Source organism: Mustela erminea, chromosome 20 (assembly GCF_009829155.1).
Source record: "Mustela erminea isolate mMusErm1 chromosome 20, mMusErm1.Pri, whole genome shotgun sequence".
Classification (NCBI taxonomy): Eukaryota; Metazoa; Chordata; class Mammalia; order Carnivora; family Mustelidae; genus Mustela; species Mustela erminea.
Window position 1 is genome coordinate 39,745,335 of NC_045633.1, and position 12,764 is coordinate 39,758,098.

Below are 12,764 nucleotides of genomic sequence, written 5' to 3' on the forward strand. Positions count from 1 at the left end.
AGCTTTTGTATTATCTTTAGAAATGAGGAATTAAGGCCCCCCTCACTGTTCTTTCTCCCTCTCAGGAAGGAAGAAGACAAGATTTCAAAGCACTGATTGAGTCTACACCGTTAAAAGGTCAGTACACGAGTACAGGTTCACTCTCCCGCCTCTTCCATGTGACCTCAAGAGGGCCTTCTCTTCTCTAAGTGAGAGCCAGGGACAAACCTACTACCTGGGGAGAGAAGGCCTAAGGCATGTGGCCAAGGCCAGATCAGCAGTCAGCCAAAGCAAATGTGCTCTCTGGTTACATGGCCCGAAGCACTGATGGGAAGGAGTTAGATAGGGCAGGCTTTGCTCACATCATATGGGGAAAATCTAGTCACATTTGAGAAATGAGGAGATGAAAGGGGTCCAACTCAGAGCCTGTTTTAGTTTGAAACAATTTAAGCTTAACTGGACTGGGATGGTGGCGGGAAGCATTCCCTTGTGAACCCAGCTGGGTTCATTCCAGTCTTCTGCCTTGGGAGTTTGATGCCCAAGTCCTAGTTATGAATAAAATGCAAAGTATCTTAGTTTTTCATTTGCAAGTCCAAATATTTAATACAGATTTCTTCCTCGGGGCCCTATAGTGGCTGTGAACTGGAGAGAATTCTGTTACTGGGATCCCTGTCCAGGATACTATCACAAGATTTCTCAATTTCCAGGACCACATTAATCACATATAAAACAAAACTACAGTGGGCATCTAGGTTAAATTCATAACAACAGCAACTCCAGGATCAATAGATATGTTTGTTTCTTGATGGGAAAGTTTGAGTAAAGATTGACTCTTTCCCAAATTCACCTATAAATTGAGTACAATTCCAATCAAGATCTCAATGGGATTGTTTTTTTAACAATTGTTTCAAAATAAATTCTAAAATTCACCTGAAACAGTAAATGCATGAGAATAGCCAAGAAATGTCTTAAAATGATCGTATCTGGGGCGCCTGGGTGGCTCAGTGGGTTAAGCCGCTGCCTTCGGCTCAGGTCATGATCTCAGGGTCCTGGGATCGAGTCCCGCATCGGGCTCTCTGCTCAGCAGGGAGCCTGCTTCCCTCTCTCTCTCTCTCTGCCTGCCTCTCCGACTACTTGTGATTTCTCTCTGTCAAATAAATAAATAAAATCTTAAAAAAAAAAAAAAAAAAAATCGTATCTGCCCTATCAGATATCAAATGTACTATTTAAAGCCACAGGGGAGAGAGGAACTGCAGTAATGGAAATGAATGGACACACAAACAACATACTACTGGAACAGAATGGAGAATCCAGAAAGAGGCCCTTGGTATACAAGGAAATTCTTGTTGCATTTCAAACACGGTCAAGTCAATACATGGGGTTAGGCAAAACCTACCAACTAAGAAGGAGGTTTGATCCCTACCTCACACCATACATGAAAGTAAATTCCACTCAAACTAAAGGAGCTAAATATGAAAAAAATTCAAACAAAATACATGGAAGTTAAAAAAAAAAATCTTGGGATGCTAGAGATTTTGTTAAACAAGATTAAAGAAAGAAAAAAAACCCCAAGCCCAAAAGCTACCAAGAAGTCAAAGATGGGACCACATAAAAAAGTTCAGGGCGCCTGGGTGGCTCAGTGGGTTAAAGCCTCTGCCTTCGGCTCAGGTCATGATCTCAGGGTCCTGGGATCCAGCCCCGCATCGGGCTCTCTGCTCAGCAGGGAGTCTGCTTCCTCCTCTCTCTCTCTGCCTGCCTCTCTGCCTGCTTGTGCTCTCTGTCAAATAAATAAATAAAATATTAAAAAAAAAAAGTTTGAACTTCTACTGAATAAAGATACCACTAATAAGATTAAAAGACAAAGAGAAACAAAGAGAAAAGACCTGTAATACATATAACAAAAAATTTCTGTGATACCTGAAGAACTCCCACTATCCAGTAAGAAAAAAAAAAAGACACCTAGAAGAGAAATAAATGGGCAAACGTATAAAAAGGTAATCTCCAGAAGAAATTTAAGCAAACATTCGACATACGTCTATATAAAAATTAGGTTACAGATTCATCCAACCTATAAGCTACATTCTACTTGATAAATGATTTTTTTTCAAAACGGAAAGAAACCATAAATACCCATTCATCTGATATCAGAATGAGATATGCCCTTCTAAATTCAAACCTATAGAAAAAAAATACAAAGAAAAATAATTAATTTTTCATACACTTTCAAAAAAAGCAATGTACTATAAAAACTAATGAAACAGAAAATGGCAAAAATATTAACAAATGATAAAACATCCATATCCTTTAAATATATAAGGCATTTACCTAATCAACATAAAAAATCCTAAGATGTAGGGACACTTGGATGGCTGTCATTAAGCATCTGCCTCCAACTCAGGTCATGATCCCAGGGTCCTGGGATTGAGCCCCTGCATCGGGCTCCCTGTTTGGCAGGAAGATTGCTTCTCCCTCTCCCACTTCCCCTGCTTGCTTGTTCTCTCTCTTGCTGTGTCTCTGTCAAATAAATAAAATCTTAAAAAAACAAAAAAACAGGGGTGCCTGGGTGGCTCAGTGGATTAAAGCCTCTGCCTTCAGCTCAGGTCATGATCTTAGGGTCCTGGGATGGAGCCCCACATCGGGCTCTCTGCTCAGCAGGGAGGCTGCTCCCCGCCCCCGCCGCCTGCCTCTCTGCCTACTTGTGATATCTGTCAAATAAATAAATAAAATCTAAAAAAACCAAAAACCAAAACCTAAGATGTATACAGGCAAGACTCAAGAGAAGAAATGCAGGGGCGCCTGGGTGGTTCAGTGGGTTGAGCAACTGCCTTCGGTTCAGGTCATGATGCCGGACTTCCCGGTTCGAGTTCTGCATCAGGCTCCCAGCTCCTTGGGGAGCCTGCTTCTCCCTGTGACCTTCTCCTCTCTGATGCTCTCTCTCACTCATTCTCTCTCAAATAAATAAATAAAAATCTTTTAAAAATTTTTTTTCAAAAAAAGAAGAAATGCAAACAATTAATAAAAATGTGAAAACCCACTAAAATTTGTTTACGCTTGGGGGAAATGCACATCAAAACAATGATGTGGGGGCGCCTGGGTGGCTCAGTGGGTTAAGCCACTGCCTTCGGCTCAGGTCGTGATCTCGGGGTCCTGGGATCGAGTCCCGCATCGGGCTCTCTGCTCAGCGGGGAGCCTGCTTCCCTCTCTCTCTCTGCCTGCCTCTCTGTCTACTTGTGATCTCTCTCTGTCAAATAAATAAATAAAATCTTAAAAAAAAAAAATGATGTGACATTTTTCATAAAACAAATTCATAAAGGTCTAAATAATGACACAACATTCAACAACAAGGGTACAGGACTCCTGACATTCTCTTACATTACTGGTGGAATTTCTAAGAACAAGAGAAAATAGTTGTGACATGTTAAATGAGGAAAAAAGATATAAAATACATACAGTATTATCCCAACCATGTTTTAAAATAATAGGTACATTTTATGAGCACTCGCTGTTGTGCCAGGTGCTGTGCTCCAGCTGTGTACAGACACGAGTGCACTGGTGTATTCATCTTCAGATAACCCTGAGCTAGACACTACTGTTACCCTCCCTTTATGAGGAGGAAACAGATAAAGGAGAGATCAAGTTATGCAGCCAAAATTTCAAAGCAGGTACCCTTTGGTCTATACTACGTCACCTTAACTATCAGCACAACATGCAAGCGGAAATAAATCAAACTTTTAAAGAACAGTGGAGTTGATTATACTCCCTTTTCTTATTTTGTCACGAATCTTCCACCATTTTACTTCTCAAAAACAATGATTGTTTTTAAAAAGGTCAATAGTCCTACAACAGGATAATAGCATCCTTGAAATTCCCCGAAATTACAGATGCTAGTAGCCAAAGAAACTGTATAGCTTATAATCCAATGGTTTAAAAAAATTTTTTAGCAAAAAATTTTTTTCCAAATGAAATTGTATGTGGATCTATAATGAAAAACAGATTTAAGCTATATTTCACTCTATCAGTGTATTTTAAAAGCTCAATGACATTTACAACAAAGGTCTTCTGATCAACACAAACTTTATAAACTACGGATGATTGGGGCAGTCAGACTTATTCTGTTTTGATTGCGCAGCATCAAGAACAACCGGATACAGAGTTGCAAATGATGAGTTTTGTTGTTTTTTTCAATAACACATTAATGCTATTTAAGGACTTTATTATACCTGTCCCAAGTCTATGTAGAAGCACATTTCTAAGTTAAATCCCTAATAATAAATCTTAAAATATATAATAATCATGACATTAGAACATGATGCACAAGGCAGTCACATATAGCGTAATACAATGAGAGTTCTACAGTAGTGAATTTGCTGATATCATTTTAGATAAGCAAACAAGCACTGACCTGAATTTTTAAAATACCAATATAAAGCTGTATTCCTAATCAATTAAAAATTCAAGTATAAACACAAAGAAAGAAAGAAACTCTATTATAAGGATTTTTATCCTGAGTATTGGCATTATGGGTGATTTTAATTTTTTCCTTTTATTTTCCCTCAAATACTCTAAATACAGTGATTTTTTTCCTTTTTGACTTTTTAATCTTTTTTTAAGATTTTATTTATTTATTTAACAGAAAGAGATCACAAGTAGGCAGAGCAGCGGGGGGTGGGGGTGAGGGTCCTGGGAAGCAGGCTCCCCGCTGAGCAGAGAGCCCAATTGGCGGCGGGGGGGGGGGGGGGGGGGGGGGGGGGGCCGGCCTCAATCTCAGGACCCTGGGGTCATGACCTGAGCCGAAAGCAGAGGCCTAACCCACTGAACAACCCCAGCACCCCTCTTTTTTACTTTTTAATCTTTAAATAACTATAAATCACAGGAATTTGCAAAAAATGCACAGGATGGCCCCTAGCACACTTCACCAAACCTCCTCAAAGGTAACATCCTATGGAGGTACCTGGGTGGCTATAAATTACTATAATCTTGTTATTTCAAAAATGCTATATAAAAGCAATCATACAGGATGTCAACTTAAGACTGGCACTTTTTTCCACCTGGCATAACTCCTTTGAGACAACCTGGCAGTATAAATCAGTGGTCTCTACTGTGTTAAAATTTATCATGGTATGCATTTGAGTATATACAAATGTTTATAAATGTTTTAAAGTTTAACATGTTAAAATGTGAGTCAAATGCTTGTGAAATCCCTGCCACACAACTAGGAGTTGGGGGAACAAATTCTGAAAACTGATAATCTAATACCAGTGCAGTGCAACTGAGTACAAATACTACATAGAAGAGAAACCCAAAGCTCAGTGCTTGTAAGTCTTGTCCATAGCTAGAACATGTGGTTTACAAGAATGCCTGCTTTTGCATTTTTCTGGACAAGCTCTAGATTCCAGTCCTTTTCCAACCTGGGTGGGTCTGAGTTACATTCAAATATGATCACTTGCTATTCCCCCCAAACGGCCACCAACTTCTGCCTTTCCTCATGCTGTTCCCTGGAGTCTTCCGAATCATCAAGGAAATGAATCCCTCTTAAATTCCTCCTTCCGGGTGGTGATTTAGCCGGCACCACACCCCAGGCCCAATTCTCCAGATTCTTTGCACAGTAGATCCATGACTCAACACCTTTCTCGGAAAGAGCTTCCCCACCCTCGTACAAATTCAAACTAACTTTTTCTCCTCCTACCCCAGGTGCCTAGATACCCTTTATCTTCCTTCCCTTGGCAATTCTGTTACGTTTTCCTGATAGCTCATCCCACTGCATACCTGTTCACTAACTAGGTGTGACAAATCCCTTATCTTCACAAGTTTAGGCTTAGAAGGCAAACACTCCAAAAACTTGTTTCTTGAATACCAAGCCTTCATAGTAGTGTCCTTGCCTTCCCCCGCCAAATTGTTCTAAACAAGAAAAAGCTATAATGCAAACTCTAAGAATTTTTGGCAAACAGAGGTCTTAAAAAAATGGCACCAATGTTTGCATAGTTTTAAAAAACTCGGCCAATATGGGCATCACTCGATCAATAGTAGATCTAAATGGAATTCAAAGTAGTAAAGAGCCTGGGTTAGAACCAAGCCTCTGTCCCTGTATTAGCTATATCAAGTTTCACTTACATTCCATGTGCCTCAGTTTTCTCATCTGTAAAATGGTGATAAAAGCACCTCATAGGACTGTTAAGAGAATTAAGTAAGTAAGCATTTAAAACACTGCTTTGGGGGTGCCTGCGTGGCTCAGTGGGTTAAAGCCTTTGCCTTCGGCTCAGGTCATGATCCCAGGGTCCTGGGATCGAGTCCCACATTGGGCTCTCTGCTCAGTGGGGAGCCTGCTTCCCCCTCCCCTCTCTGCCTGCCTCTCTACCTTCTTGTGATCTCTGTCTAATAAATAAATAAAATCTTTAAAAAAAATAAATAAAACACTGCTTTGCACACAGTAAGCATTATCTTAAGTATTAACAGTTCTCTCTAACACCACAGCAGTCCAGTTACAATTGTGATATCTTCTTTCATACTCTAAGTTCCTACTGCTTCTGAAATTTCCATACCAAGAAACAACAGAACATAAGAACCAATATTTTACTTTATGTATTAGTCAAAACTAACTACTAGAACTAACTACTAGAACAAATTTTCTTTCACAGGTATTAACATAGCATGAAATACGAATATAAGCACTTAAAAAATATGTGATGGAACGAATGCTAGCAAAAAGTAGGATATAGATCAGAATACATAATATGATAATTTTATGTTTAAAAATGGGAAGAATAATATGGTCATATTTATGCTTGTACATAAAATGGCTCTGCAAAGTTTCACAGCTGCTATGGAGTGGGAGAAGTGTGTGTCTGGGTGAAGGGTATGAAAGAGATTACTCACCATGTACACTTTAGTATCTTCGAATGTGAAACACCCATGCATTATCTCTAGAATTCAACTGAAAGAAATGTCCAGGGGTGGTCCCCAAACAAGTACTCGAGAAGCCAGGTTTCCAGTCTGCTACTAATTGTGTCACCTTGGACAAGCTGTTTAACCTCCGAGTCTGGGTGGACAAAGAAAGGAGTAGCAAAGATTTCTAGTTCTACTTTAAAAATGGAAGATTCCAGGGTCCCTGGACGGCTCAGTCCATACAGCATGTGACTCTTGATCTCAGGGTCATGAGTACAAGCCCCATGTTGAGCAGCAGAGCTTAATTAAAAAAAAAAAAAAAAAAAAAAAAAACCTCAACAAAAGTAGTAAGTAGACAGCACTATTACTTTTTTTAAGATGTGAGAGAGGTATTAGTTCAACATTTTGCAAAAGAATGCAATTTTTTGAGGAACTGATGGTTTTCGAATACCATTTTACAGTTTTTAAAACTGTAGAACTGTCAAGCCTATTCATCTTTTTTTTTTAAAGATTTCATTTATTTATTTGACACAGAGAGACACAGCGAGAGAGGGAATACAAGCAGGAGGAGTGGGAGAGGGAGAAGCAGGTTTCCCGCTGAGCAGGGAGCCCAATGGTTCACTCAATCCCAGGACCCTGGGATCATGACTTGAGCAGAAGGAGGATGCTTAATGACTGAGCCACCCCAGGTGCCCCCCAAGCCTACATTCATCTTTAAAGGTCACTTGTACTATTCTTAACATAAGAACCCTTGTAGAAAGGGGTCTAATATAACTTGCAGAAAATTCCTATAAAGAATATTCTAGGGAAAAAAAAAGAATATTCTGCATATTATATTGTTTCTCTCGCCACACTTCTGAGATTGTTTTAAATGCACTTTAAGTCTTTATACTACAGCTTGGAGGAGCAATAAAGTGCACTAAAACAATTTACATCTAAAATACATAAATGACTATACCTAAAAAAACATACTACTTAAGGATGTTTATTATCAGACACCGCAAAAAAAGGTAACACCTCCGATCAATGATAACAGCTCTGAATATATAATTTATTCCAGGTATCATCCAGGTCCATCCTTACATCATCATTAATCCCACCACTCACCTGGCAAAGCAGGTTTTAAGAGCCCAGTTTAACCCAAGAAACAACCGAAGATCCACAAAGATAAGTGACTAGCTTGAGGCCACAGTCTAAAAGTAGCAGATTAGGCGCCCACCCAGAATCCATGGTTCTGAGCGCTGAACGGAACAGGGGTTAATGTTGGCTGGGAGGCGGGTGAAGGTTTGCAACAGACTATTTACTGATTTATATAAAAAGGAGGAAAAATAACGAGAAGAAAGCAAATCTTTTAATAAAGCTAAATGATTCAATTTAAAGTCTTTTATTTTGAAATTCTGGCCTCTCAAATCATTTGAGTTAAAATATCCTTTTTATAAATGAAAGCAGCTAGTGATGTGGGTTACTGTTGCTGTTTTCACTGGCTATACCTGGCAAAAATAAATAAATAAATAAAATAAATTTGGCAACTCCATTGCACCCTCCCAATATGGGGTGGGGGTAATCATTTCTTTTGAAATCCAAAGTCTGGGGGAGGGGGGGCGCACATGGCTGGTTCAGTCAGTGACGCATGCAACTCCTGATCTCAGGGTTGTGAGTTCAAGAGCCACACTGGGTGCAGAGATTAAATAAATTATCTAAAAAAAAGAAAAGAAAAAAGAAATCCAAAGTCTGGGAACTGCTCCCTTAGACAATGATGCCTCCCAAAATACTAGAGGACTTCACACACACACACACACACACACACACACATGCACCACCCTCAAAATTCTCTCTTTCATCTCTATTCTATTTGGATCAAGATACTTAAGGATTGAGAAATGAGAATAAAGTGCGTTTTAGCAACCCAAAGTCACATGAGTTAACAACGGGTTCTGGTAGTGGACTTTCCTCAGGATTCTGTTTATTGGGTAACTTTCCTGATACTTCCTCTGCAATTCTACTCACTCTAACCTGGGCTCAGACTTTCTTTTCTTATGATAGTCACATTTTTTAATACTTGTGCTAAGTAGCAATCAATACTTAAGTCAAATAAAAAGAATTACTTGAGGTCTCGACTAACCTGATTTTATTTAAAGCCAGTCTGACAAAATAAAAACTTTTAATGATGTTTATCCTACCAACTCAGAGGAAAAAATTGGTCTATAAATCAGACTCAAGCCATGTTAATTTCCAAATTTCTGTACCTCCAGTAAATATATTCGTATATATACACACACATAAACACGTATATGGTATATACATACATGGAGCTTGGCAAGTAGTTTATAAACAGGCTGATCAAACTGAGTAAGTGTCTTGAAAATAATGTTATTGTGTTTACAGCAAATAAGCTATTTACTCCTCGTTAGCCATGTCTTACTTCTTACCTATCCTCCTTTAGAGAGCATCGATTTTAAAATATTTTATGTACACAGCTACAGACTTAAACATTAGTTCCTGTCACAACATACTAAATTCACATTTAAAACTATAAAGACATCCAGGTACTCTTAGTCTTACATACTTATATACACTTCTAATATTCTACGTGATGTTATTTATATTATTTTCTGGTACTTTATTAGAAATGTTTAAAAGAGCACAAAAACCTGGATCTTAGAGGATATGCAACTGAAAATATTTATAGTCTATACTTATTGCACGGTTCAAAAACACTCCTTTTTAAAGGCAAATCGACTTTAAAACCGGAGCCCGACAGTCTGGGTAACATAAAGCACTCTTCCACGCCTACAAGGTACAAGGTCCAGTGAAACCTATTACGGACCACAGAGTTCGCAACTCTAACACTGGTACTAATTCTGCCTAAATTCCTTACTCATCTAGTATCAAAGTTATTTCTATTTCCTTTTTTAAAAGATTACCTGAACTCAACTGCTGGGCAGTCTTTTCACCTCACACTTCTCACCGCGCATTCGCACAACTAAGTTCGGGTACAGGCGCTTCCAAGTCCGCCGGCCGCGCACAGCACGCAGGTGTCCACAGAAGTGGCTCCGCGCGTCCCGCAGGGATGCTCGGCTGTGAGGTCTGCGACGAGGCTCACTCAGCCCAGAACGTGGCTGACACCGGCGCGCACGGCGGCTCGGTAACACCGGTAACACCGCCCTGAACCCCGGGCCGCCTGCGGCAAGATCGCCGCCTACCCTCCCGCGGCAGCAACAGGGTCTGGCCTTGGGGCCAGGGGACAGACTGTCGAGAGCGGAGTCGGCGGCCGGAGCCCGCGAGCGTCACCCGACCAGCCCGGGCCCGGCCCGCTCCCGCAGTCCCCAACGTGCGGGTCAAAACAAACTGGCAAGCGACACGTTCCTGTCTACGCAGCGAGCCGCAGGTCGGCGGGGGAGAGCGGCCGAAGCAGCTCCCGCTGAGACACGCGGCACAGCGGGCGGGTAGAGCCTGAGAGCCGTCGCCCGGCAGCTCCGAAGCCGCGTCCCCGCTCCGGCCACTGTCAACGCCCCCCCCCCCCCCCGCATCTTTAAGAGGAGCCGCTTCAGGACGCGAATTCCTCTTTCCCCAAAGTACCTCGCCCAGGACGGCCGGGGCAGCGGCTGCCGGCAGACGCACCCCCGGCCCGCGAGCCCCGAACCGCCCCGCTCCGGGAGCCGCGCGCTCTCGGTCTCCTCGGGGCGCCCCGGCCACCGGCGACCTGCGCGAGGCGGCCCCGCGCCGTCCCCGCACCCGTCTCGGGCACCCGGGGCTCCCCCCGGACGCGGCGTCCGGCCGGCGCCGAGGACCGGGTCCGGGAGCCCGGGTGTGCGCGGCGCCGGAGCACAAAGGCGGCCGACCGCGGAGCACCTGTCCGGGCCGGGGCGCCTGGGACTGCGCGCCCCGAGTCCGCGCGGGCCGCACCGCCCCCGGCGCCCGCCGAGCCCCGTGCCCTCGCGGCGCCCGGCGCGGGGTCCCGCACCCCGACCCGCCCCCCGGCGCCCACCAGGAAACCGGTCGCGCCCGCCGCCCCCCCGCCCGCGGCGAGCCCGCGAGCCCCCGCCCGGCCCGGCCGCAGCCCGCCCGCCCGCCCGCCCGCTCCCGGTCCGCGCCGGCCTCCCCGCGGCGCTCTGCCACCTCATCCCTCCTCGCCGGCCTCGCGGCCCCGCCGCCCCCGCCCCGGCGGCCTGCGCTCGGGCCGCCCCTCGGGCCGGGGCCGCCGGCCGCCTCCCCACGCCCGGCCGCGCTCGCGGCGGCCGTCGGTCCCTCCGCGGCCCGGTCCCCGCCGGCCCCCAGGCCCGAGCTCCCGCCGCGCTCCCCGCCCCCAGCCCCCGCCCTCACCCAGCGCGGCCGCTCCCGGCCCCGCTCCCCCGCGCCGGGCTACCTGGAGGCAAGGGCGGCGGAGCACTTCACCCAGGGCCCCAGGTCGCAGAGGGCCCGGTGCTCGGGGTCCCGCTCCTTCTCCCGCTCCACGTGGTAGGCGTAAATGGAGAGCAGGATCCCGGCGGCGCACACTGCATACCGGGCCACCCGCTCCCACCGCGGCACCGACACTCTCAGCAGGACGGGCGCCGCCATCTTCCCCCCGCCGCCGCCGCCTTCGCCGCCGCCGCCGCCGCCCTCCGCCTCCACCTCAGCCGCCGCCGCCCGTCGGGGTCCGACCCAGCCGCCGCCGCCGCCGCCGCCGCCGCCTCCGCCGCCGCCGCCACCGCCGCCGCCGCCGCCGCGCCCCATTGGCTCCCCCGCCTGCTCCGGGCCCCGCCCCCACAGGCGCGCGGCCCAACCGCCCCGAAAGGAGAGCGCCCGGCGGGGCGGGGAAGGCGCGCGCGGGCGCGGAGGGAGGGGGCGGAGCGCGCAACCGTCGGGAGGCGGGGCCGGGAGGCGGGGCCGCCAGGCGGAGACGGAGGCGGCGCGGCGCACGCAGCGGGCGGCACCGAGAGGAGGGGCGTGGCCGGGGGCGGGGCGGGGCTCTGGGAGTAAGGGGCGGGGAAGGGAACGGAGGGGCGGGGCGGCGCCTAAGGGCCTTCGGGGCCTGGGTGCGATGAATAATAAATTTCCAAAATACCACCCTGTGTGACTAAGTGAGCCCTTGGCCCCTTCCCCTGGGGATGGCGATCAATTGCCACCGTATTTTCCTTTTTTGTCATTATCATTTGATATTTTTGACCCAATCCAAATTAACCCTGGCAACGCCAGAGCTCATTACCGGATACGCCCCACCACGACCTCCAACACCTCCGCGTTCAACAGGTGCAAACTTAAATATTCTTTTTTTTTTTTTTTAAGATTTTTATTTATTTATTTGACAGATCACAAGTAGGGAGAGAGGCAGGCAGAGAGAGAGAGGAGGAAGCAGGCTCCCCACTGAGCAGAGAGCCCAATGCGGGGCTCGATCCTAGGACCCTGGGATCATGACCCGAGCCGAAGGCAGCGGCTTTAACCCACTGAGCCACCCAGGCGCCCCCAAACTTAAATATTCTTAAAAATTATTTATGAGAAGACAAAAAAATTATTTATAATGCCTTGCTTCTCTGTAAGGTGAACTTGAGATGGCTTAACATAATTAATGTGATACAGAAAAATGTAAAAATGAACTGAAAAACCAGGACAAAGAAAACGACAAGTCAGAATAAAAGGAAACACCGGGAGTAAGAATACAGATAAGCAGATCATAAGGTCTTGCATAATTATTAAAATTCAACCATAAATTTGGCTCTGAGTTTCCTGATGGTCACGATTTAAAAACAACAACAACAACAACAAAACGTGTGATTGTCACCATCTCTGAGAAGAAAGAAACACACCATTCTTGGAGATGGCCAGCTTTTCCCTGGTTGCAGCTCTCACAGAGATTTCAGGAGCTTTATATAGTGATTCTGAGTAAGAAGCAATGTCCTTGCATTATCTATTGTTGGGTAACA

The 12,764-nt window shown here is 45.7% G+C and overlaps 1 protein-coding gene across 2 annotated transcripts in view; it reads right to left on the minus strand.

Annotated features, from left to right (window-relative positions):
• Positions 1-11,504, minus strand: part of VKORC1L1 (vitamin K epoxide reductase complex subunit 1 like 1) — a 69,617-nt gene extending 58,113 nt beyond the window's left edge. For both annotated transcript variants that reach the window (XM_032328725.1, XM_032328724.1), the window contains exon 1: positions 11,228-11,504. In XM_032328725.1, coding sequence (XP_032184616.1) covers positions 11,228-11,421 — 194 coding nt within the window. In that variant the 5' untranslated portion in view covers positions 11,422-11,504. The remainder of the gene's footprint in view (positions 1-11,227) is intronic.
• Between the last annotated feature and the right edge of the window lie 1,260 nt (positions 11,505-12,764).